General features: G+C 36.6%; 1 protein-coding gene across 1 annotated transcript; it reads left to right on the top strand.

Annotated features, from left to right (window-relative positions):
- The first annotated feature begins 22,113 nt into the window (after positions 1-22,113).
- Positions 22,114-25,160, top strand: LOC131056896 (LRR receptor-like serine/threonine-protein kinase FEI 1). Its single transcript, XM_057991170.2, has 10 exons — positions 22,114-22,232; positions 22,307-22,429; positions 22,533-22,858; positions 22,990-23,132; positions 23,234-23,305; positions 23,386-23,717; positions 23,811-24,018; positions 24,113-24,413; positions 24,559-24,700; positions 24,791-25,160. The coding sequence occupies exons 2-10, from the start codon at positions 22,310-22,312 to the stop codon at positions 25,070-25,072; spliced, it is 1,926 nt and encodes a 641-aa protein (XP_057847153.2). The 5' UTR covers positions 22,114-22,232; positions 22,307-22,309; the 3' UTR covers positions 25,073-25,160.
- Positions 25,161-25,921: the final 761 nt, after the last annotated feature.

Below are 25,921 nucleotides of genomic sequence, written 5' to 3' on the forward strand. Positions count from 1 at the left end.
CTCTCAAGATTCGGCATCTCCTCCCTCAAATTGTTAGACTTGAGCAGACAAGTTTTATCATGTCCATATTCATTCTGGATAATATCATTGTTGTTTGGGAAGGTGTGGGTGGGCTCGCCACTCCAAATAGAATTCCATCTCTATCATGATGGACTTTGTTGAAGCTTATGATCATATTGAATGGCCTTTTATTCTTCTATTCTCCAGGCCTTAGGGTTTGGACCTCGGTTCATTCAAATAGTGCAAATGCTCTTTAGAGACTCCTCAGCTTGTATCACCATCAATGACCGACAATCTTTGGCTTTTGGCTTATTTTGCTCCACTCAAAGCCAATGCTATCCATTGGCTCCCTCATTATATGTGTTGGCTACAAAAGGTTTTTGTTACCTTCTCATAGATACTATTTTTGCTAGGCACGTCAGGGAGATTTCCCTACTTGAGTCACCTTCTCAGCTTGTCAATGGCCATTTTACAGATGATTCATTCCTCACCCTTATTGAAGATGAAGATAATGTTCGTGAAGCTTTGCAATGCCTTGATACTTTTTGTTTGGCTTCTAGGTTGATGATTCAATGGCAAAAAACCTAGTTTTATAGGCAATTCTTTCTCCCAGCCTCTAATTAGATTCTCCAATATGGGTGGAAATGGATTCAACATGGGGAAATCTTTCAATTTTTGGGCATTTCCTTTGCCTTCCAGGGTTCTCCTATGGACTTGTGGAATGTGGTTCTTGCTAGAATTGAGAAAAAAATGTCTTTCTAGATTACTAAGCCACTTTCGTTGGCTGGTAAATTCCAAATTTGTTCTAAAGTTCTTGTTGCTACCTATGTGTACTACTCTTCCTATTGGGCCCCCTTGAAAGCTTCTTACCATAAGATTAAGAAGCTTCTTCAAGGTTTTTTGTGGGCTTCAATAGTGGACCATCTTGGATTTCACAGAGTTTCCTGGGAGTATTGTTGTCTCCCTAGGGAGTTCGGGGGGTTAGCCTTATTTCTACCCAGAAGTAGAGTCTTGCGTTATGCGCAAAATAGGTTATTTGGGCCATCACTGATGATGAAGCCTAGAAAGTTCTTCTCAAAAATAACATTTCTACCAAATATCTAGCTAATAGACCCTCGTGGAAGGGGTTCAACTTTCAAACCCTTCTTGTCATGAAAGACAAAGTGCATATTGAAGGTACTTTTATTGACAAAAACATTTGGTGTGCCTAGGAAGCTGTCAAACCCTAGCTTCGTTGGGATGGAGTTGGATTTAAGGATGATCTTTCTTTCAATCATCATAATATTTGGTGGTCGTTGCTCTTTCAAATTCAAGGGCTTCATTTAGCCCGCATTCCTAGGGTTAGTGTTCTATGTTCTCACAAACATGGCATTCACACCCCTAGGGACTTTTTCTCTACATCTACCATGCAACTTCATTCTTGGGAGGACATGCAAGTTTTGTTTCGACTTGCTCCACTAGATCAACAAACATTTGACCTTGTCTTGTCAGCTTTGCCTCTAAATATGCTACACAAGTTGGACATTCAATCTATCAAACCCTGGTGGAAAGATTGGCATTGGTTTTCCAACACACACTTTTGCAATTATAAGCCTAGGTTGGGTTACCACTATCTCATGCCTCATTTTCCTATGGTTTTGGCTTTGAATCTCTAGTGGCATTTGTAGTCACCATAGCACATATGGCATCATAGATTTCAAACTATTTGGTCTGCCATTGTTGAACCTAAGCTAACTCACTTTTCATGGTGTATTCTTTTCCAAGGCTTGCCATTGGGAGCTCGACTGTAGCACTTGGGAGTTCCTAACCTTCATGTCCCATTTTGTGGTCAGCCACAATCTTTCACTCACCTTTTTTAGTTTTGTTGATGAGCTCAACATTTGTGGAATTGGATTCATGACTTTTTAAAGCCTTTTTGGCTTGAGCCTTTCACTTGGCATATGTCTCTTCTAGAGGACTCCCCTCGAATTGACTTCAAATTCACATACACTTGGCATGCTTTCAAGGTGGAAATCCTCTTCACATTATGGAAGCATAGAATGTTGTTTTATTTTCTCACAATTCTATTGATATTTCGTTCACTTTTTACTAAAGCATATATTTATAATAATGTGATGCTTCAGATTCAAGTGTAAGCCAACAAGGTTGCACTCGAGGTGGCCCACTTGCAAGTGTTCCTTGATCATTGGGTAAATAACCCTTGTACGGTGACATGATTACCTTCAGACCCTTTTGCCTCCCATGACCAATGTCCTCCCTGTGACCATTCTCTACCCCGAGGCCAGTGGTGTAGCCACAACTTTTCTTCTCATCGTTCATAGCCACTATGGGCCCAGTTTCCTTACCGCTAGTTTGACGGTGGTAGCAACTTCAATCAACATTGCTCAGCCTCTCTGCCACATGGTGGCTTTTCCTTCGAGTGGGGTATGAGGGGTGTTGACTTTTCGACTAGTGGTGGTTCTGGCTAGCTGGATACTAGCAGAGATAATACTTGGCTCAACTCTTCCAAAGGGTTCCCACAGCTTTCTTTGGCTGTTTCCCCAACCAAGAAGTAAAAGGAGAATGAAGAGATAGCTACTAGTGAAGGGTGGTCCTTCCTGAATGAAAACCCTGACCCCACTAATGTATAGGGTCCCAAGGATCATCACGATCCATTGATGCCTCTTGCTACCATTCCTTTAGCCGCTTAGCGGTTTTCTTTTAGCTATTTTTGTTTTCGGGCGCTGCCCATATTTTTTTAATGTTTTAGTGCTATTTTCGGGCACTACCCCTATGACTCCTGAGGATCGATCTTACATCCCTGTACTTGTTTGTGGATAATATACTTTTATTTAAATTTTAATGAAAATGCCTATTCATAAAAAAAATATTTTTAAAAATTTGTTTGACTTGATTTGGCCCTTTTTTCATTTAAAAAGAATAATGTAATTTAATTATTTATTCTTCTCTAGACAAATGTGTTGATTGCCCCTTATGATGTTGGCTACTCCCTTAAGTATTTTTTTAACATAAGATTTGTTTTAATATAAAAAATTGTTCTACTTTGAATTTGTCTCCAAAAAATATAGAGCATAAAACAAAGATGATGCGGGAAGGTAAGTCAATTAGTGCTGACTATCCTGTTTCTTCTGCGAAGCTTCAGATCCAACGCCTTTTCTAGTACGTTCTGTATGCCAAGTTCATGTGTAACTGCACTTTAAACATTGAATCTCGACTTACACGTTTCGCTAATGTAGTGTCCTCCAAATATTGGAATTAGCATACTATACATTACATTTCCCACTATAGTTTTCATAATAGTGATGCACACAATGATCCAAAAATTTAACATAACTTTTAAAGAGATATTTGTAAATGAACACTCGCCTTGTCCCATCAAATAAAACTCACACACACATATATCTTTATATTATTTTACTTTGATGAATAAGTAATAACTTCAATAATGATACACTTAATTATAATAAAAGATTTGAGCATATAACCCCTCTAAAAAAATTCAAATACCTAAAGTGCATATCCCTTTAAAAATAAATAAACAAACTTTTCATAAAATAAAATAAGTCAAATGACTTTTACATGACACATATGTGTCATAGGTTAAGACATAAAACTATTAAAGATATGGAAAGGTATGAATTTAAAAGGATGATGCATTAAAAGAACATAAAATTTTAGGTGAAATTCAAATGCAAGAAAACTTCTAGATGTACTCTTCTCTTTATATGGCCTACACACTTCACATGGCATACAATATACCTTCACTCACAAATAGCAAGTAAAAAGGAGGCCTCAAAATAAATTATTGTAGATGCATTCCCATTACTTTAGTGATCTCTTAAATGTTGCACATACATGATCTAAATAGTAGCTCAATGATTATCTACATTTTTCATCAACAAAGTAGAAAGAAGTAATTCATTTCAAAATATATTATGAAGGATTTTTTTTCTTATGTTTCAATATTGAAGAATGCATGCATTATGAAGTTTACATTTTGATGATAGGAAAGGATTTGATTTAAACTCAATCAAAATTATTGTCTAGATAGTTTGAGAGTCTTAAGTATCTCAAAAAAATATACTCTTTTGAGTGTCATTAAACACCTTGATGGAGCCTATGGATGCATATCGGTATGACCATCGTCCAATAATTTAGGAGATCTATGATTCAATGGTTTGGAAAGGTTGTAATCTAGATATTCAAAAATTGAGCTAGAGAGCTACACCTTTCCAAAGGTTATGAAGTAGCTTGATGGAGATTTTGTTGATACATAATTTTTCTTTGAATTTTTTTTTTCTAAAAAAAAATATTTGTTTGTTTTGACCAACATGTTTTGTTTGTTTGAAATATAAATCTTAAAAAGAGATGTTAGAATAATAAGCTTTACATATAACAATAAAATCACCTTACTAAATTTTAACATATTATTATTAAAATAATTAATTACATTCAAATAACTAGAAAAATTATGTTTAAGACACTTTATAAAGAACATATTCTAAAACATTAAAAAATAACTCAATGATATAATCATTATTCATAATTTTACTCTTCGATTATCTAGAAGACCAACTAGAAAGTCTATGTCAGAAAGATAATTAACACATTAAGTCCAAAGAACATAATTGCTGTGTTGAAACTTTTGTGTGTTGTACTATTTATTATATAAAAAGGAACAAACAAAGTTAAGTCAAGAAAGGCAGCTAAGAAGATAAGCCAAATGGAAATTATTGCTGTGTTCCATGTGGAATTGTTGTGTCCTTTCTCATGGAAAGCTCCTCGAAGATGCAAAGTCGGTTACTCTTTATGAGGCTACGAAGAAGCTAATTTTATGAAGAACAGTAGGCTATCAGCTTTCTGAAGAGGTTTTAATGCCTGTGAATCAAAATTTGGAGGATCGCTATAAACGGTTGGCGCAAATTTTGCATCCAGCTATCTTTTCTGTAAGACTTTAGTTTGTTTGATCATATAACAGTTTAATAAGGTGTGCTATATCTTTTATTAATTATCTTTCTCCTCAAATTTTTCAGCCTGATTGATAGAGCCCTTTAATAGCACCAAAATGAGTAATTCTTTAACCAGTTCGGCTCCCAACAACCAAATCCCATGTACTGTTAGTCACAAACATTCTCCTACGACTGGTCTCTCCAGCCTATCCCTCTAGCTCAGATGCTAGATCTTTACATTGACACTCCTTGGTGTCTTCTTCTTGAGTCTTCAACTCTAAGATACATTTCTGAGATTCTTCAAGGCATTTTATCAACTGGTTTTGCTCCACAACAACAACATTCTTGAATAGCTTGTATTCATTTCTTACTCTTTTGAGTTATTCAAGTGCATTTACAAGCTCTCCTTCAAGATCAACTTTTGTTTCCTCTTCTTCCTCACTTTCACTATCACTACCAAACACATCTTGCTGGTAGGAGTGATCTGGATGATCATTCTCAGATATGTGCCTCTCATCTTCTGATTCTTGAGCCATGAAGAGGTGGGTACCTTCATCATCATTGTTGCAGCTGCTAGCAGATCTACCTTCATCATCTATAGATACATGAGATGCATTTCTCAAACTATCTTCACAAGCCAGTTGCAGTAGTATGCTCATTTCCATAGAGGTTCTTCAATCTATCCCATATGTTTTTTGCAGATCTGCTTATGAGGAAACATCATCAGATAAACCACAGAGTATAGCCTTCATTTCCGCATCATTACATTGGTTTCTTCTTTCTACATTTGAATCGATGGGAGGACTGACTTTACTAGGGTAGGCATTTACGACAAACATCCAAACATCATAACCTAGAGAGGATAAGTGAACTTCCATTCTACAACTCCAAATGGAATAGTTAGACCCATTAAACACCAGAGCTGGTATTGACACTAAACATACCATTGTGTCCTTAAGCCAGAATCTACCCAAGCTAGAGAAAGCTCGTCTGATTGGGAACCTAGGCTCTGATACCGATTGTTAGACACAATGTACCATTGAGAGGGGGGTGAATCAGTGGTTCTCAATCTTTTCCCTTTAATTGTCCTATGTGAGTATACCGGTTATCAGATCTAACTCAATGTAGACTTACCGGTTAGAGGGGAGACCAACACAAATGCAATCACACACAAAGGGACATCACATAACACCAACATATATGAGGAAAACCTAAGATGGGAAAAAAATCAGTGAGAAATGCTGCTGGAGACTACTACTCCAATCCAGCCTCACAATGAATCTCTGATTATAATGTTGAGGGCACCAACCCAAGCAGCACCAACCCCTAATTTAGGGCACCAACCCAAGGAGCTACAACCCCTGCACCGAGCTATAAATCAGTGAATACAAAACATAATCATTTACTAATTAATAACCTTGTTACAAATGGATTTTGTAACACTTCTTCAAATTTCTCTGTTGGATCTCTTGTCCAGTTCACTGCCAGTTCTCTACCTCACCATTTTACTGCTGCAACCTTATCTCCTGCTGCAACCTTGTCAGTTTAGTCTCTTCTCCTTAGGGATAACTTTAAGAAAGCCCCCCCCCCCCCGGGCAACTGTGTAAAATCCTGGCGAATCAGACATTATTTTCGGGGGGAAATTTTCATATTAATGGGCAAAAAAAATTTATTTTGTATTGGTGATTTTTTTTCTAGGGTACAAAAATTCCATAAATTTCTGGCGAATAATACCTTGTTCTATGGGGAAAATATTTATTGTGGGAGGCGAATAATTTTTGTTAAAAGGAACAAATATATAATTGTATGAGCGAAAAATTTTACTCCGAAGGAAAAATTATTTAAAAGTATTGGTGATTTTTATCCACCGCTTGAAAATTATTTAAATGTATGGGTGATTTTTTTCCACCGCTTGAAAATTATTTAATTTGTTTTGGTGAATGTTTTGTTATTTACGGTACAATATATAATTTATTGGCGATTTCATGAATTCATTGCCATTAATAGACAAGGCACATCACATCACATCAGTACATCACATCACATAATACATTGAGTCCGGACTCTGCACGATGTATCAATAAGCATAGCCTCTTTGACACGTGAAGGGTGACACATACCTAAAATCTATCAATGATTTTAAACCGTTTGATGATCATAGATCAATGGCTGAAGTTTTATTTCGGCCCAATTTTCTGAAGAGAACATAGCTCACCAGAAAGTGCCTGGATGGGAATTGGATTTAATAGACACATATCAAATTTTTGCTTGCCCACGACTTCCAATGTGATACTTGCCAATTTGGTACTGGTTCATAGCTGTTTCCATTTTCGCACAATAGTGCATTTATGGGAAATATTTGCAGAGATACGAAAGATTTAAAATTTTTTTATAGCAGTTAATACGGTTAAAGAAGTAATTATTACAATCAAGAGCTTCAACAATATATATACGATCTCTACTTCTTTCATCTTCAATTAGCCTTTGCCATTTGGTAGATAAATCATCGGAGCTCCAGCTCATGGTATTTTAGGTTTATAGGCTCAGGTTGTTTAATTTGTTAATCTATTTTCTCAAGATGGACACCCCCATCCACTTGAGAAGCATTTCTATAGAGGACCAGAGGGCCTTTCTAGGCTCCGTTAGAGACCCAACCCTCCAATCAGTTTGGAATGAGGTTAGGTCGTTCACCAATGAGGCTATGTGGATGGTGTTGGGCAAAGAGTTTTTGTGAAACGAAAATAGGTACCATATTAACACGGACATTACATCCCGCTTCTTATCGTCTCTTCTGGACCTGGGAGGAGACAAGGTGGATATGTTGATGCTGTTGAGGAAGGTTTGTAAGGAAGACTTCCTTGGAGACGATATTACTCTTGTCATCCTTGCAGAAGTAGGGGTTGGGATCCCTTGGGCGAGTGAATTATCCAAGCTTCTCCTCCCTGACCAAGCAGTGCCAGTGGCTAGGCAACCGTTTCTCCTAAACCTGAATGCGGAGCAGCTGATGCGTCATAGAAAATGGGCGTGGATTGGCAGGGACTTCCTTCGGAAATGGTTCCTCCTGGACTGCTTTCCAAACTACATGTGGCTTGAAGAATCCTCTCAGCTTATGCTGTCTGAAGAATTCTACATGGAAGGAGGGCCATATTCTTAGGGCAAAATTGTAAACAATTCCACTACTTGTGCCCTAGCCCCGCCCCCTTGTAGTTTTTTTTCCTATGTCCTCGAACCCTAACAGGCTCAGTGCCAGTGGCTCACTCATTTTGGCTTTTAAGTTTTTGGGGGACTCAAGTCTCAAACGAAAAAATTATAAATTTCAAAAGCATAAATATTAATGATAATTTTTCAAATTCCAGTTTGTTTCAGTTTGCCTCTTACAGTCTTATGGATATAAAAATGCTTTCTATGATTCTATTTCATTTTTATTAATTATTTTCTTTCAAATGCTTTTTGTATATGAGCTACGTTATCTCAATTTTTTTTTAAAATAATGGAAATAAATTTAATACTGTGATCTTTTTTATGTAATGCTATAAAAAGAAAATTTAGTTCATTCCATTAATTATTTGTACATTGATTATGGTTGATTATAATTTTATAAATATATAGTCATTCAAAATACAAAATTTCAAAAGTTTCAAGATACAAAAGTTTATCGGTAAAGGATTTTTCATTCTATTAATTCAAAAGTTTCAAGATACAAAATTTGCAGTCATTCATGCATAAACGCAGATAGAGAGAAAACCATACTACCCACAGCTTATAACAAATAGACAAAAAAACTAGTTCATTGCCGGTAGGCCGCTCACTCAGTCTCACTATCCCCCTAGGTTGCCTCCTCCCAGTCCCTTCCCTCCTCGGAGGTCGATGCTTTGGCTTTCCCTTTTGTAGCTTTAGCTTTCATTTTTGCAATGTAGTTTAGGCACCCGAAGTCGGGGTCGCCCTCCAAGCTTACCAGTAGCTGTATGGCCCTTCCTTCTTCAGCCCTATCTCTCAATTCCCTACCAACCTCCATCCTTGCCACCACATGCAAAGCCTTTAGGACTTCAGCCATCCTAGTTAATTTCATAAAGAGTTTCATCGCTTCCCACCCCACTTGGGCACGTTCATGACACTGGTATTTTATTTCATCCTCTGGGCCATGAATAAAAGGAAGTAATTCGTCCTAGTCATCCCCTTCCTTAATTCGAATGCCAACTCCTAGCACCACCCACTCCAAGATTGAATCCAGGTTAATCAAAAAATCCCCATCAATCAATTTGACCAATGTGAGTTTTACCTTTTCCACCTTCGGTTCGAATTCACAGGCCCATGCCAGAATCAGAGAGTAAACCTCCATGTTAGTTCGATACCGATTATTGATATGTGCCACCTCCTTCGCAAGCATCAGTCAAGCTATCGCCCACAACTTCTCCTCCTTAAACCTGAACAGTCCTTGCATTTGTTTATTAGATACTTTGCCAAAAAAGGGAACCAACTTCTTGTTTGTTTGAAGTGTGAAATTGGCCTCCATGGTCACCTACAATTTCAAAAGCACTTCCTGCAAAAAATGTCTTACAAAAGCTACGATTCTACAAACTACAAATTTGTTCTGCTTCAAAGCAAAAACTGGTACATAGATCAAAAGGTAATAAATTCTGCCTCCATCTTATAGGTCGGGTAATGAATGTGCATGATAAGGCATTAACGCCATGAGATAAAGAAAAAGATTTCCTGCCATCCTCCCCTTCCTCCGTTCGTGTGACATGCCGCAAACAACTCCTTCTGCAACAATTAATTGCCACCTTGGCATTTGTACTTTCCAAATTTGCTTGCCTTAACAGGTTGAGGACTGCACATTTTTTTAAATTAATACACTAAATTTATTTTGAACTTTTATATATATTTTTAAACTATTTTTTAAAATTATATATCGTAAACATATTTTCAAAGAATTTTGTTAAACTTTAAATTAATATTTTAGATTTAATATTGAATGTTTTCTTTTTTATATTAAACTTTTACCTTTCAAATTGTATATCAAAATTTATATTTATATTTAGTTATTTGTTTTAATCTAGAAACTAAGTTTCATGTTTTATACTATTTTTGAATTTCAAATTTTTACAAATAATATTATCATTATATTTAATAGTTATCTCAAACTATTCCACATCTTTAATTACAAATAATATTAACATTATATTTAATAGTTATCTCAAACTATTGCACATCTTTAAAATTTAAATGTCTCTTATTATGGGATCGACAACATCTGACACAAAAGTGACACGAGTATGGTGATGTGCTAGAAAAATGGCAGAAGTCGTGGGATCCACTACATCTGAAAAAAGGTACCATCGACCGTCGGATGAACAAAGATCAACGACCTAGGGTGGATTTCGGGGCGAATGTGGGAAGTGAATAGCTTTCTGAGAACTTTGCTTGGAAAAGTGACACGAGTATGGTGACGTGCCCAAAAATTGGCAAAAGTCATGGGACCCACAACAACTAACAACATGTACCATCGTCCGTTGGATGAGCAAAGATCAACGGCTTAGGGTGGATTTCGGCCCGAATGTGGGAAGTGAACACATTTGGGAGAACTTCACTTGGAATTGAAACGTTTTATATTTAATTAAATATAATTAAATCTATAAAGCACTTTTTCGGGTGGAAGTTTAAAATTATTAAACAGACTTAAAAAATAGACCCGTAAAGTCACAACACGTACCTTGGTCCCTCATCTATTGGAGGAGCAAAGATCAACGACTTAGGGTGGATTTCAGCCCGAATGTGGGAAGTGAACACATTTGGGAGAGCTTCACCTGGAATTGAACATATTACATTTAATGTACTCAAAATTTATACTAAAGTAGTGAATGTTTTGTCCTTCGGGATCAAATAGTTATTAATAATAATTAATAAAATTACAACATGATTCTTAATGTCCTCGTAATTTATACTGAAGTAATGAATGTTTTGTCCTTCGGCATCAAATAGTTATTAATAGTAATTGATAAAATTACAACATGATTCTAGATATTTTGCCCTTTAGGTTTTACTTTTCTACTTTTCAGAGTTTTCAAAATAAGAGACTCATAAATCATAAGCGTCTTTCATTTCATGGACAAACTTGTAAATCGAGGGAGATTCAGAAACAACTACTAGATTGAGGAATGCAAGTTGCAATAGAGACTGTCTGCGCCAATCTAGTGAAATAGAAATTCCAATTTCCGGGTAAAATCTAGAACACCTACATCTTGCCTTTTTTGCTTTTGTTAATCTTGTGTTCCAATTTGAGGGTTAGCATTTTTAGGTTTTTATCTAGCATTATTTTGAATTATTAACAATAATAGTGATGGGGAAAATAGGAAGCAGTAGTTCAACAAGAAGCCAAGTGAAAAACAAAATATACCTAACCAAACTGGTTAAAACACCAGGTTTCGCTGATGAATACCATGATATTTATGACCTTGCTATCCATGGTGAAAAGCGTATCATAGATATTAGATATACATTGTCTAGTAAGGCGACAGATGCATCCAAGGCAAAATTTACTATTTTCAACCCAATGTTAAAACAAAAATCAAATAAAATCGCATCGTGGGATGTTGGATTGGGAAGCATGGTGTTACCTGAAGTATTCCCTTGCCTTGATTTTGTCATGGTCTGTGCCAAAAATTATGATGAAGATAAAAAAACAATTGTTAATAAAAGTACAAAAGAGGAAATTCTATCCATAAATGAGGGAGAATTTTCTCGTTTGTTGAACCTAGGATTTGAAGCCCAAAACTCAAACATCCAAATTGACCTTGAAAAGTTGGTAGGGAATTATGAGAGTTTCTATCCAAGTCATAGAGATTCATTTATCAAAGCTCTAATAAAGAGTGGTACTGGTATTGTGTTAGATCAGAATCATAAGCCTCCTTATGATTCTAACATTTTTGTTCCATGGGTTGGGGATACTATTTCCTTGCTGTCATTTTGCCTGGGATTGGAAAATGATAGGGAAGTGGGTGCAAGCCTTCTTGAAATGATTTATAATATCCATTATGCAGGTCAGCCAGTAAGATATAATTTTATTGAGCACATTGTAAAATCCATGCAAAAACAATTACTAATGATAAAAAAAGGTTCTTGTTAGACATTTAGGTTCTCATCCTACTTGTTCTATCTCCTTCTATCCAAGTATCATGCGATATTCAAGACCGACAAGCTTCCATTGATGAGAAGACTGGGAAGAGAACAAAGTGTCCAATATATGATTGGACACCAAAGATAAGGATGCATGATAATAGAAAGAACTACAACCATTTTGTAGACTTCTTTTTGGCACCAATATATAACGAAATTACAAGCACTCCAATGCCTAGGTTGCCTATGTCTTGTTGAGATTGCATTCAACTCGGAAGTCAAATAGAATTGGTTGACTGGTTCTTCATGGAAGAATTCACTGTGTTAAGGTTTTATGGATCGGCAGTAAAACCATACATACTTCCAATACATATGACAGAGAGGGTATTTGCATTAGAGTATGTACGACAATTGGAGAGCACATATAGGCACTTCCATGGTCAGCAAAAGAAGAGCATATTTCCTTCCTTTCCTTTCTCATGTGGAGGGTTCACATTTGAGAGAAAAGCATTCAATGTGGCACATTATTTTTTGACAGTTTTTAACTTTGGTGATGAGGGTCTCTGGTAGTATGATCCAATTGGTGTAGTTCAAGAAAGGCTTAAGAAAAATGGGAACTCTTTAGTGTTATGTCAACATGAAAGTAAACCATTGCTAGAAAAGCTTAGAAACATGGACTCCTTAGATGAGGTTAAAAAAAAGATGGAGAAAATTGCAGCTGACATTAACATTTCAATAGAAGAAATTTCATCACAAATTATGGCATTGCAAATGCACACATAGAGGACAACAAAGGAGGCCCAGGGCATCCAAAATAGGAGGTCCTATAATTTCTACCTTAAATCTGCTAATCCATCTAAGAAATCTATTCCCAAATCAATTTTGCATGAATGTAAAGAGAATTATTGGACTCAAACCAAAATAAATGATTTTTGGACTATGAGGAAGAATCTCGGTGAACCAAAGACAAGTGCAAAATTTGAGAGCATCGACGAGGATGCAGAGTTTAGCAAATTGTGGGATATGGATCATGGCAGGACTGAAGATGATGATGAGCATGAGGTTACTGTTGAGCCCCCTCCAACAACTACTACAGTCCCAAAAATATTAGGTGGAGTCAATGAGTCCATGAAAGAAAAATATAGCAAAGGGGCAAACCTTGTGGAAAAAAAGGGTTTTGAAGGTGGTGGTCTAGGTGCTAGAGGAGAGGGCATTTGGTATCCACTTTAGGTACAAATTCCATCATAGTCAAAATCAAAAGGTCATCTTAAACTAGTCATTGGACTTGATTCTCCAGATTCATCACGGATAGGTACTACTCATTACCCTCAGGGTCCACCTACATTTGTTTCAGGTTCAAATCCACAACCACTACCACATCATGGTATTCCCATTGGTGGTGAATCAAGTGCCACTACCACTGGTGGGGAATACGGGGATAGTATTCCTATTATTGTTCAGTCAAGTGCCGCTATGATTGGTGGGGTTGGCATGGATACTACTACTGATACTAGTTGTCTTGGTGTTGGACAAGGGCAACAACAAAATATCTCTCACAAGAGGCTACTAGAGGTAGATACTCAATCTCATACTATTGAGAATCCTATATCAAGTGTCACTGACACTACAAATCAATCATTTGCAGCTTCAGATCACACACCTCAAAAGACTATGAAAACTACACATGAAAGTGTCAGTGGGAGTGGGACATCATCAGGAACTGTTGTTGGTAATCCTGGTCAAGCATTAGTTAAAACCACATGAATAAGTGGAACTGGAGCCTATGGTATTCCTATGTCACCTTTCAAACATTCAATTGCTTCAGCAAGCCCAGATTTTTAATTTCATGATTACTATGAAAAATATGAACACACAACAAAAGCAAATAAAGAAAAAAAGAAAGCATTTCATAGGGTTTTCGTGTCTGAAGTTGTAAATGAACAACTTGCAAGGAACATGGTATTTCCAACATATGAACCACATAAAGATTTCTGGAATTCATCCAACCATTTACAACTCTAAATTCGGTGTTGGATGAAACAGTGATGTCAAGTAAATCTTCTAAATATGGAATGTTGACAAAGTTGGAGTTGACTTTCCATAGTTTACAGAATATTGACCTTCCATCAGACGAATAGTGGAGCACCCTACAAAAACTGGCACATAATTCTTAAGAATCATAGTATGTATTGCACAATTTTCTTCTTTTACTCTAAATTTCAAGGTTTTATGTTTTTTTCTGTTTTTTATTTTGCTAATCCAGCCTATGAATCTATGATGCACTCGCTATTGCTATTTTGCTAATCCAGCCTATAAATCTATTTTATGAATAGGAAAAAAACAACACTCGCTATTGCTATTTTGCTAATCCAGCCTATGAATCTATGATGCATAGTGAAAAACTTCAGCCAGTAAATTTGTATTCTCAAATTCTCCCTTGCTTTAACATTTATGCATTTCTCTATTTTTTATTAGTAGGTTTTAGGCACTGCCATTATCTATGTTTAATTTTTCATGGTGTGAATTAATATTTAATTTTGAACTCTATTTTTTGAACAAGAGACATCAAACATGTAGCAGATGTTAAATTGCTAATACGGCCTGTGATGGCCATATAAATATGTGTTGAGTTTGTGATTTTGATGTTCAGTCTTCACATGTTGCAAACTTGCAATTCAACCTGAAGCTGTTGTTGCTCCCTTGTTTCTATAAAAGGGAATTCAGGGTCATTTGCAAAGGGTTTTGAAACTTTGTATTCACTTTTGCATGGACATTGGAGAATCACACAAGAGCTATTGTTGCTCTCTTGTTTCTATAAAAGGGAATTCAGGGTCATTTGCAAAGGGTTTTGAAACTTTGTATTCACTTTTGCAATTTGCATGGAGAATCACACAGATTGGTGTATTACTATTGAATGAATTGTATCATATGGCTATATTTTGAAAGAATTAATAAAAATATAAGTTCTCGACATGTGTATTACTATTGGATGAATTGTATCATATGGTTCTGAAATGTATCACACAGATTTGAGACTCAAACATGTATATATAAACAATAAACATCTCTGTATCAATAAACACATTATGGTTTTTTTTTATTATGCTATTTTAAATCTAGAAATAGAAAGTTGAAATATACAATTACAAATCAATATTAAATTCTAATTGCAAAAAGTAATATGCTTTTGTAATATGAATGATGAGATACAGTAATAAGATTAATAAATACCAATCTCTTACAGTTGCCATTCGTCCTCATCAAATTCAAAGCTTTCTTGATTCTTGTCTGTGGTTTGAGTTTCTTCACTCCGAGTCTGCATACCTTCGCCGAACTACATCTCAATGCTGCCAGTAGGTGACGGTCTAGTACATGGGGCAATAGTCCCACTGGCACTTTGGTTTGAAGTGTTGCCCAAACCTCTTCTTTCACATTTGGACCTCTAGATTTGCAGTGCCCTATCGTAAGGAAAAGTGTGGACATCATACCTAGATGTATAGAGCCTCAAGGAATTTTCCAAATTTTTGTCTAGTTTGTTTCTTAGCTTTGATTTTAGGAACCCCAAAGCACTGAAAACTCTCTCATCTTCCACCGAACCCAATATCATGGTAAGACATAAATCAACAAGCTTCACATATTCTAGCATTGAATCACACAACATTTTGTTCTCAGCTATAGTTTTTCAAAGCCTTGTTACTGATCCCTCTTCGCGGGGGTTCTCCATTTTGGCCTATTGTTCTCTCATAGTGTATGCAAAATGAGATGATTTCTCTCAAAGATGAGTTTCATCTAATATTCCATTTATAGTTACTCCATTCAATTCTCTGGATATGCAAAATTGTTTTATCAAAGTCAGTAGCTTACTTCAAAAATCAGCTGCACTATTGAGGCTCCAATAATGAGGAAACACGATAGACATGGCTTCGAGTAGGTTGTCAGGAGGGAATCTGCTTCTAATTTGTGAGGAAAGATCATACACAATTTTCTTCACAGAAGTAGTTACAGTCTCAACAATCTTGTCGAAATCTTCCCTTGTAACTCTTGCTAGTTGCTTCCTGGGGTGCTTTCTTGGTTCCTCGAGGTCGACCGTGGCATAGAAGTTCATTGGTATCTCAACTCCCCATACATTGGAACATACCTCCTCGTCTTCACCGATTTGTAAAAAGTTATCAGGATTGTTCAAATCTGTGAGTGTCCACCACTTAACAAATTTTTCATCAGATAGTGTTGGTTGATTTTGATAGTTTGTCAAGGGTCATGCATGTCATCTTATGCACCGTAGCATATTCTGCAATATACAGAGCTCTTATTTGGGCAGCCTTCATAATATTCCTCATTTCCTCTAGCATGGGCAGAGGAGCTGCTAAAGTTAAGAGTGTCTCTAAATTACTTAACCTGCTAAGAAGTTCAAGAAATTTTGGTTGATCTGATTTGTCGCGAGTTGTGTGAAATAGTCCAATCAAGGATGGATATTCTGAAAACACTCAATGTGCTGGACCATCCAAAGAGATCCATCTGGTATCATTATCCTTGAGAAGCTTGTTCCCATCAGTTATTCCATCAGTAAAGTGTTAAAATTCCATAAATCGCTTGGGACTTCGATAGAAGTGTGAGTAGAGCTCTCTGATTAAAATTTCAATTTTTTTAACCGAAGCAAACTTGCTCACAATTCCAAAAGCTAGATTCATTCTATGAGCCATGCGGTGAATTGCAGTAATGTACGGTGCAAATGAAGTTTCAATCTTTGTACAAAGACCGTTCCTATGACCTTGCATTACTGAAGCTCCATCTACTCCAACACAAACCAATTTTTTGGCTACCGTCATGTCATCCATACTCCATATTCAATTAAACTTCTCTTTACTAGTTGAAATAAATTTTCCGTTGTCGCACTCTCCTTCATTTTAGCTACAGATAGTAGATGAGGTTGGCGGGTATGATTCTCTACAGTATAAACATGCATGCATACCCATGAAGTATTGTCTACTGCCATAACTTCATCTAAAGAAAATGCAATAAAGTTTGACTCTCTTATTTTTTCCTTTACATCTTCTTTTTCAACCTTAGCAAGACAACTTGCCCATTCCCATCCACTATTTACTGACCAGTGTCTATTAGGATAGTTAGGAACTTTCAAAAAGTGTAATAAACCACTAATTGATGGAAAATCTGTCATAGCATGCCCTCTACTCAAAATATAAAAAACAACGCTTAACTGAACAACTTTGCCCAGTTGTTCTATTTGCATTGCTTTTCCAAAAATAGCTTCAATAGAACCTTTAACTTCAGTAGGCTTCGTCTGCATTTTGTCATGAAAATAATACTCTTCGGCATTCCTCACATGTTTACATTCCTCCTTTGCTTTCCATCTTATCACTGATTTTTCAACCCTGTCTATCATTTGTTTTTCATAAACTTTACCCATATGCTTTTCTATGGTGTCAAATTTTAGCTGCAACCTAATTTCCTTGTTATGTTTCCAAGTGCAAATCTTACACCTACATTCTATTGGAGGCTCACCTTCAATTGGATTCTCCACTGGTTCAATGAATGGATACTTTGATACCCAATTAATTTGAAAATTCCTCACTGAGATATCCCACTCCCAATCCTTTTTTGATTGTGGTTCACCCTTTTTTGATATGGCTTTTCTTTTCCCCTTCCATGCATTATCATCAATGGCATTATCACCCAAGTCGATTATATCATTCCGGCTAACTTGGATATCTACCAGATAATCTTCTTCAAGATCATCCTGATCTGAGATATCAGGTTTAGTGCCATCTTCAACATGTGGTGTAGGTGGCGAATCTTGTACTTGTACTTGTGCTGATGTACCTTCTTGATTTTCACCAATGCCAAAGTATGAAGACAACGTTCTTCTTTTTGTTGGCCTCTCCTGGCCTTCCCCACATTCAGGTTTCCTACCCCTCTTCCTGTTTGACATCTCAAATGAAATAAAGGCTGCCAAAAAAATATCAATTTGTTGAAGAAGCAATAATAGACTATAATGTATAATATACCACTTCAAAAATATGATCGCTCACCTTTAGGTCACTAGTAGTCGCCAATGCAGTCAACAACAATGATTTTCCTTGGTCTGAAACTTCGCTATTGATTAGAATTCAGAGTCAAGAATCCACCAGATTGTGTTGAGATAGATCTGATCTTTGCATGTATTTATACCAATCCTTATATGGCAAATTCCATGGGAATTTTATATGGTATACAAATATTTGGTGAATCCCGCATAATTATAACACATCTTATGTAATTTTTGAGGTGATTATAGGTCATCCAAATATGACTTATGTAATTTTTGAGGCGATTATAGGTCATCCATTAAATTAGCGAATACAATATAGTTGGCGAAAGTTGGAGTGAATGGAGACACACGTTGGCGAGATGTCGGGCGAATTGGGTCCCCCTGGCTAACAAATCTTCACATGCCTATAGGCGAATTAAGGTCATCTATTAAGGCAACCTCGGAGAGTGTAGGCAAAAAAATTAAATTTACCATGTGTCCACCATATATTGTATTGGCGAAATCATCACATAGAAACATTTAATTGCATAAAACATATGGTGATCGAGCCGTGACTTTGACCAAAATTGATAATGTTCTGGCAACATGGCCACCCCCAGTCGATACAAAATATTCGCCATATCCCAGATCGTCGACGTGAAAAATTTGCCATTGGCGAATATTCACCACTAAAGTAAACTCTGCTTCTCCTTCTTTGCCAGTTCTCTCTGCTGGTTGGCTCTTCTCTCAACTGCTTTGGTACTTTCCACCACTGGTCTTGATAACTCAGTCAGCTATCTACCATCTGATTCTTGTCAGTCCTCAGCTTCCCTTCTTTGTAATCTGCTATGGCTCTTCTCTGTCAGTTTAGTCACCACCTGTTTCCTCCTATATCAGACTCAATGGCCGACTACCGGTTGAACTCTTCAAGCTGATTCTCTCTCACACTTAGTCTCTCCTCTGACTCTTGATGAGCACTTGATTGATTTTCTCTCTTTTGCAGCAGCATAACACTCTCCTTCAACAACCCACACAATATCTTTGGCTCTCATACATATATCCAGATTTTCCCGTCAAGATGTGAGTTTGAACTTGGCACCATTAGGGTTTATTCCACTGATTGTGAGGCATATCAAATCTGATATGATCTCGTTCTATACAAAGATAGACAACCTGCAAGCAATTAGGCATTACCTACCATATCTTCCTCCTTCCAATGCACGTTTGCTAAACTTAGCAAACACAAACATTCAATCGGCGAGACATAAGATCAATCACCATAAATGGTTCTACAGGTAGCATCACCAACCTCAAACTACACCTAGAACTCTACATTGATCGATGCATCCCATTGATCACCTCTGTTCGACCTTCCTCGAGCCGCACACCTTTGCAACACATCCCATGATTTACGAGGTCTACAATTAATATCAACCAACTCTGGAACAAACTCATTGGTGCACACTCCATCTACCATTGCATGCATGTCCACCACCTTGACTCCACATGGCACCTTTGTCGACATCGACCTTAGCTTGGACCTCTGTGTCAGCTAGACTTGATCACCGACAATCAACACACAACCAATCATTCTTTTTTGTCGGTTTACTAACCCTGCCAGTGTCTCAGCTTCCTTACTGGTTCTCATGCTCACTGGTAGCCATCCCGATGACACCATGTCATCAACCTTCAACTAATTCCATCTAAGGCATCTGCATACCGGTTGCACTCTCTCTCTGCAACTGCTCCACTTTGCCTTATTCACCATTGGAACAGATATCATCTCACTGGTTTGTCACGGTGAGAAATCCATCACTTCTTTACTCTTCCTTTTATGTCTCGGTGGCACAATATGCCAACACTTTGTGATCCGATGCACATCTCTGATTACATGCACCTGAGGCATCCTTTTGTTTCACATGCTAGATACGGTGTGAGCCTTCAAACACTTGCCTTTACCTCTTCTTCCTTATCTCACAGAACTAAGATGCATACTTTCCATAATAGGAGATAAGCTCCACTTATTGGTGGGAGTGAGTCCTTGTCATCTACATCCTGCAATGCACTGATGATCTAGTGTGGGTACATTCACTGTCAGTCATCTCTTCACATGGTGACTGCATCTCTATCCAGTGGGAGTCCTGTTGTTCTGCATCCACATAGCATACTGGTGACCTATACATCCTTCTTCATGAGCGTTGATGCGATTTAGGTAACATTCTGCCTCTTCATCACAAACAACAACTCAAGCACCTCGCTCATCCTATTTGTACACTGGTCATAAGTTTTCCGGTTGTCAACCACTCACTTGGTTAGTTTATCTTTTCCATGTCAACACATCACTTACCAATTGACATCTTCTCCTTACCGGTATCAGACTATACTAGTAACCTATCCATATCATCCACACAAGTCAAACACTAACTTGTGTACCAATGACTCTAGTGGTCATTCCTTTGAATGACATTCTTCTTCTTTACTGGTGACCTACAACACTGGTTGACATCAATGACTTCATGTCAACAATACTCCCATATCGGTTGACATCAATGACAACACAATGCCAACAAAGGTATGAATTTAACAAGGATGATGCATTAAAAGAACATAAAATTTTAGGTGAAATTCAAATGCAAGAAAGCTTCTAGATGTACTCTTCTCTTTCTATGTCCTACACACTTCACATGGCATACAATATACCTTTACTCACAAATAGCGAGTAAAAAGGGGGCCTCAAAATAAATGATTGTAGATGCATTCCCATTACTTTAATGATCTCTTTGTTGCACATACATGATCCAGATAGTAGCTCAATGATTATCTACATTTTTCATCAACAAAGCAAAAAGAAATAATTCATTTCAAAATATATTAGGAAGGATTTTTTTCTTATGTTTCAATATTGAAGAATGCATATATTATGAAGTTTACATTTTGATGATAGGAAGGGATTTGTTTTTCTTCGATCAAAATTATTGCCTAGATACTTTGAGAGTCTTAAGTATGTCAAAAAAATATACCCTTTCGAGTGTCATTAAACACCTTGATGGAGCCTATGGATGCATATCGATATGGACCATTGTCCAATAATTTAGGAGATCTATGATTCAATGGTTTGGAAAGGTTGTAATCTAGATATTCAAAATTGAGATAGAGAGCTACACCTTTCCAAAGGTTATGAAGTAGTTTGATGAAGTTTCTATCGATACATAAATTTTCTTTTAATATTTTTTTCTAAAAAATAAATATTTGTTTGTTTTGATCAACATGTTCTATTTGTGTGAAATATAAATCTTAAGAAGAGATGTTAGAATGATAAGCTTTACATATAACAATAAAATCACCTAACTAACTTTTAACATATTATTATTAAAATAATTAATTGCATTCAAATAACTAGAATAATTATGTTTAAAACACTTTATAAAGAACATATTCTAAAACACTAAAAAATAACTCAATGATATAATCATTATTCATAATTTTACTCTTCGATTATCTAGAAGACCAACTAGAAAGTCTATGTCAGAAAGATAATTAACACAATGAGTCCAAAGAACATAATTGCTGTGTTGAAACTTTTGTGTGTTAGCATTATTTATTATATAAAAAAGAACAGAACAAAGTTAAGTCAAGAAAGGCAGCTAAGAAGATAAGCCCAATGGAAATTATTGCTGTGTTCCGCGTGGAATTGTTGTGTCCTTTCTCATGGAAAGCTCCTCGAAGATGCAAAGTCAGTTACTCTTTATGATGCTACGAAGAAGCTGATTTTATGAAGAACAATCGGCTATTAGTCGTCTTTCTGAAGAGGTTTTAATGCCTGTGAATCGCTGTAAACGGTTGGCGCAAATTTTGCATCCAGCGATCTTTTCTGTAAGACTTTAGTTTGTTTGATCATATAACAATTTAATAAGGTGTTCTATATCTCTGATTAATTATCTTTCTCCTCGAATTTTTCAGCCTGATTGATAGAGCCCTTTAATAGCACCAAAATGAGTAATTCTTTAACCAGTTAAGGTCCCAACAACCAAATTGCATGTGCTGTTAGTCGCAAACATTCTCGTACGACTGGTCTCTCCAGCCTATCCCTCGATCTACTTATACGCTACATCGATAACGTTTTATCTGCCATCATTAACCAGGTACATAACATTTGCTTCATTTTTCTGCTTTTACTTCATTGTAATGGATTTTAAATTTATACGGATGCCTACAGGGCATGGGTTGCAAAATAATTGACAGTGGAAGACAGCTAAGGGATTTAGTGCAGCCTGTTGCTTCAGATTTTTCTAAATTGTTTGATGGCATTTCAGAGGGTGCAAAAATGTTCTCAGATCAGGTGATTCAGACCTTGATATATTTGTTTGTCTAGAATCAGGACTAGTGTACAGTGGTTTCCTTTCAATGTTTTAAATGGTGGTTTTTTGGGTTGTTTGATTTAGAAATTCTTGAAGTCCCAGCTTTCTACAGAGGCACATTCAGTGGCGGTTGACGTATTGAAAGGATTGGGGAATGCACATTGGGTTGCAGTGGGACTTTTAGCGATAGCTAATGTTTTAGAAAGATTCGACAATATTTCAGCAAATGACAGAGAATGCATAGACCTTCTTAAAGCTATGCTTAAACTGGGTAAATACTTGAAACAGATGAAAGATATCTATGCTGATTTGCACAAAGAGATTTTAGAAGAGATGAGTGAAGCTGCTAAATTAATAGTTTCTGGTGCCATTTTGTGTTGCTCCTTTATCACATCGAATAAATTATCCAAGTAAGTAGTTTCTTTCCATATATTCTCTGACGAAGTTACAGAGCATAGCTCTGTTGTATCTATTCCTCACACTAAATTAAAACAAAGAAATATATTTATATTTTAGTGATATTTGTCTGGTAACTCCGAAGGTTCCTGTTGACTAAGAAGATCCGCGATGAACTTGTCTATGTTCGGGGAAAAGTAGATTCTATGAAAGCCGATCTGATGCTTCAGATGCAAGTTCTGACCGTGACTACACTTACCTTGTATCATCGGCAAAATAATGTTTCAGGTTGTTCTTAGAAATTTGCATCTTCCCAAATTCGAAAACTTCTGTAATTAATTGAAATATTGTATACCCACATAACCGAGTTAATGATTTGGCATAACTAGGTGGGAACGAGGAGAATAATTGCCTTGGAGTTGCAGAGCAAGATACCTCCGAGCAGTCCATAAATCAAGAGAGTAAGAGACTAATTCGATTACAAACCTTTGTCAATTCGATTCAAATTTATCACTCAAAAGTTTAGAATTTATTTAATCAGGTGAGATTGAGGAGAGTTGTGAATCAGAGCTCGAGGAATCAGGTTCAGACACTATTCATTCTTGGGGACAAGATAATTATTATGGGGTAAATGAGCACGAAAAACACCAAATGCCACTGCGGAGACCTCTCGGGCTGGGTAGATTCCTTAAAAAAAAGATTCCAGCCATATTTGGACTCAAAAAACCTTCCACTTATATAAAACTAAAAATGTTGGTGAAGGAGATCAAAGCATTTCCGACTCCAATTGAGTTCAAATACAGCGAATTGAAGAGGGTGACAAATGGTTTTGTAAAAATCCTAGGCCAAGGTGGTTTTGGGAATGTTTTTCACGTAAGTTCGTTCTGAAATCAAACTGTCAATTATATTCTAGAAACAACTATGATCAGTTAATAATTTGTGCATATATCTTCTGCTGTTTCATAGGGAATTCTGCCTGATGGAAGATCAGTGGCAGTAAAGATGTTGAGCGATACAAATAGTGTTCATGGCAAAACAGAGTGGATGAACGAGCTGAGGACTCTAACAAAGCTACATCATCGAAACATCGTAGAGCTCGTGGGATATTGCATTGAAGACAATCTGATGTTAGTCTACGATTATATGCCACGAAACCTGTCAAACATAATTTTTGGTCAGTAGCTAGTGCAGTTCATTTACTTTGTGTATTTTTGTGTGATTGGAGCGCTTATCTGTAACATTAAAATAGTTCTAACCATAATATGCAGATGAAATTGATATGATTATTGACTGGTCAATAAGATTCAAGATTATATTGGACATGGTAAGGGGACTCAAATATCTTCACGAAGGTGCACATACGTGTATAATACACAGAGACATTAAACCCAGTAACATTCTTCTGGACGAAAATTTCACTGCCAAGATTTGTGATTTTGGCCTTGCTAGAATACTGCAAATGGATTTCGCCCAATATGCCAACAAGACTATTTCCACACATTGCGAGCTGCTTGAAAAGGATGTAACTGAGACTTCTGACCATGTAACAACGGAACTTTGTGGAACACTGTAAAATCGCCTTACCCTTTTAACCCTTTATAAGAATGAAAATGATTAATCTATACATGAGTTGGTAAATTTTAGGGGCCCAGACTAGGGTTTTCATGTTGCGCAGCTGATTAATGCATTTTTCTTTCCTTGTCTGGCCCTACAGGGGTTACCTTGATCCTGAGTATTTCAGAACCCATCGTGCGACTGTGAAATCAGACATTTACAGCTTTGGAGTGACACTGTTAAATATAGTATCTGGCAAAAGAATAACGGAATGCATAGATGACAATATGCTTATTCAGCACGTAAGAATTATACTAGCATATATAGTCACTACAATTATATTAGTTTAGCAAATATAATGACTAAATTTATGGTTTTGTGTGTGAATGCAGGCGTGGAGGTTATGTGAAGAGGATCGGCTGCATGAGCTAATAGACCATCGGCTACCCAATTCTGATGGTTTAGTTAATTCAAGCAGCATAACAAGAACAATTTTAACAGCTCTCTGGTGCATTCATGAGGAATCCAAAAGACGCCCATCAGCATCACGAGTGTTAGCAATGCTTTTATCGGAAGAAGAGATTCCAATTCCCACACGACCACTTGAATCTATATATAGTCCAGGTGAGAGTTTTCGCACAGATATGGTGAGTGAGGAGAGTTGTGAATATTGAAGAGCCAGACACAGAAAAGGTTACCTACATCCTTCTAAAAAATTGGAATACTGTGTTTCATTTCACTTTGAGATTAATTTGTAATTTGGAAATTTTAATAAATTTATTGTTCTGTATTCCAGTCTTGTTGAAGTTATGGGAGAAACGTAAGATAGACCAACATCTATAAAGTTCAATTAAATTGACAAATAGTTCAATATAATGTATTGGATAATTGTGAGCAATATACTACTAAAATCAAAATTCCAAAGCTGTAATAGATTTTTTTTTAAAGAAATCAGAGGAGAAGTTCAAATATGAGCTTTGAGATAGTACTCTCAATCATTTAATTTATGATGAAATAAGACAATATCAATGTGGGGCAGCTGAAGATGGCGTTGAGTGGGTGGAGAGCGAGCATGGTCGGCAGATTTGGTCAACAATTGATTTATCACTTCTAACATTTGTTTTTTGCGCCACGGGAGAGTTTTGTTTGAAATTTACTAACTGCTATTGCTGTTTATAAATCATTATCTAGTTGTTTAGATTTAATAAATAATATACAGAGATTTTTGGAAAAATAAAAAATAAAATGAAGCGTTTTTTCCTGAAATTTGTGGATGTACATCAATTTATGTTTCAGCTTCTTCAGAAATTTAGCCAGGTCCTCTCACTTTCAGAAGGTCCAACTAGTCCCTTCGTATAAAGAAATCTTGTCCAATCTTCTTTGAAACATTAGCAATTGCAGCCTCCGTTCGTAGATCGTTGACTAATGATGTGGTCAATACCTTACCTGTTTAACTGGGCCTGTAAAGGGACAAAATGACGGTGATTTAAACTCCTTCCGAATGAATATTTTCCAACCATTGC

The sequence above is a fragment of the Cryptomeria japonica genome, chromosome 7 (assembly GCF_030272615.1).
Source record: "Cryptomeria japonica chromosome 7, Sugi_1.0, whole genome shotgun sequence".
NCBI classification, from domain to species: Eukaryota; Viridiplantae; Streptophyta; class Pinopsida; order Cupressales; family Cupressaceae; genus Cryptomeria; species Cryptomeria japonica.

Excerpts from the sequence above, each read along its gene's own strand:
- LOC131056896 (XM_057991170.2), top strand. The coding sequence starts at position 22,310 with ATGGGTTGCAAAATAATTGACAGTGGAAGACAGCTAAGGGATTTAGTG. Across the intron at positions 23,718-23,810 it reads GTTTTGGGAATGTTTTTCAC|GGAATTCTGCCTGATGGAAG; the intron begins GTAAGTTCGTTC and ends GCTGTTTCATAG. Across the intron at positions 24,019-24,112 it reads CCTGTCAAACATAATTTTTG|ATGAAATTGATATGATTATT; the intron begins GTCAGTAGCTAG and ends CATAATATGCAG.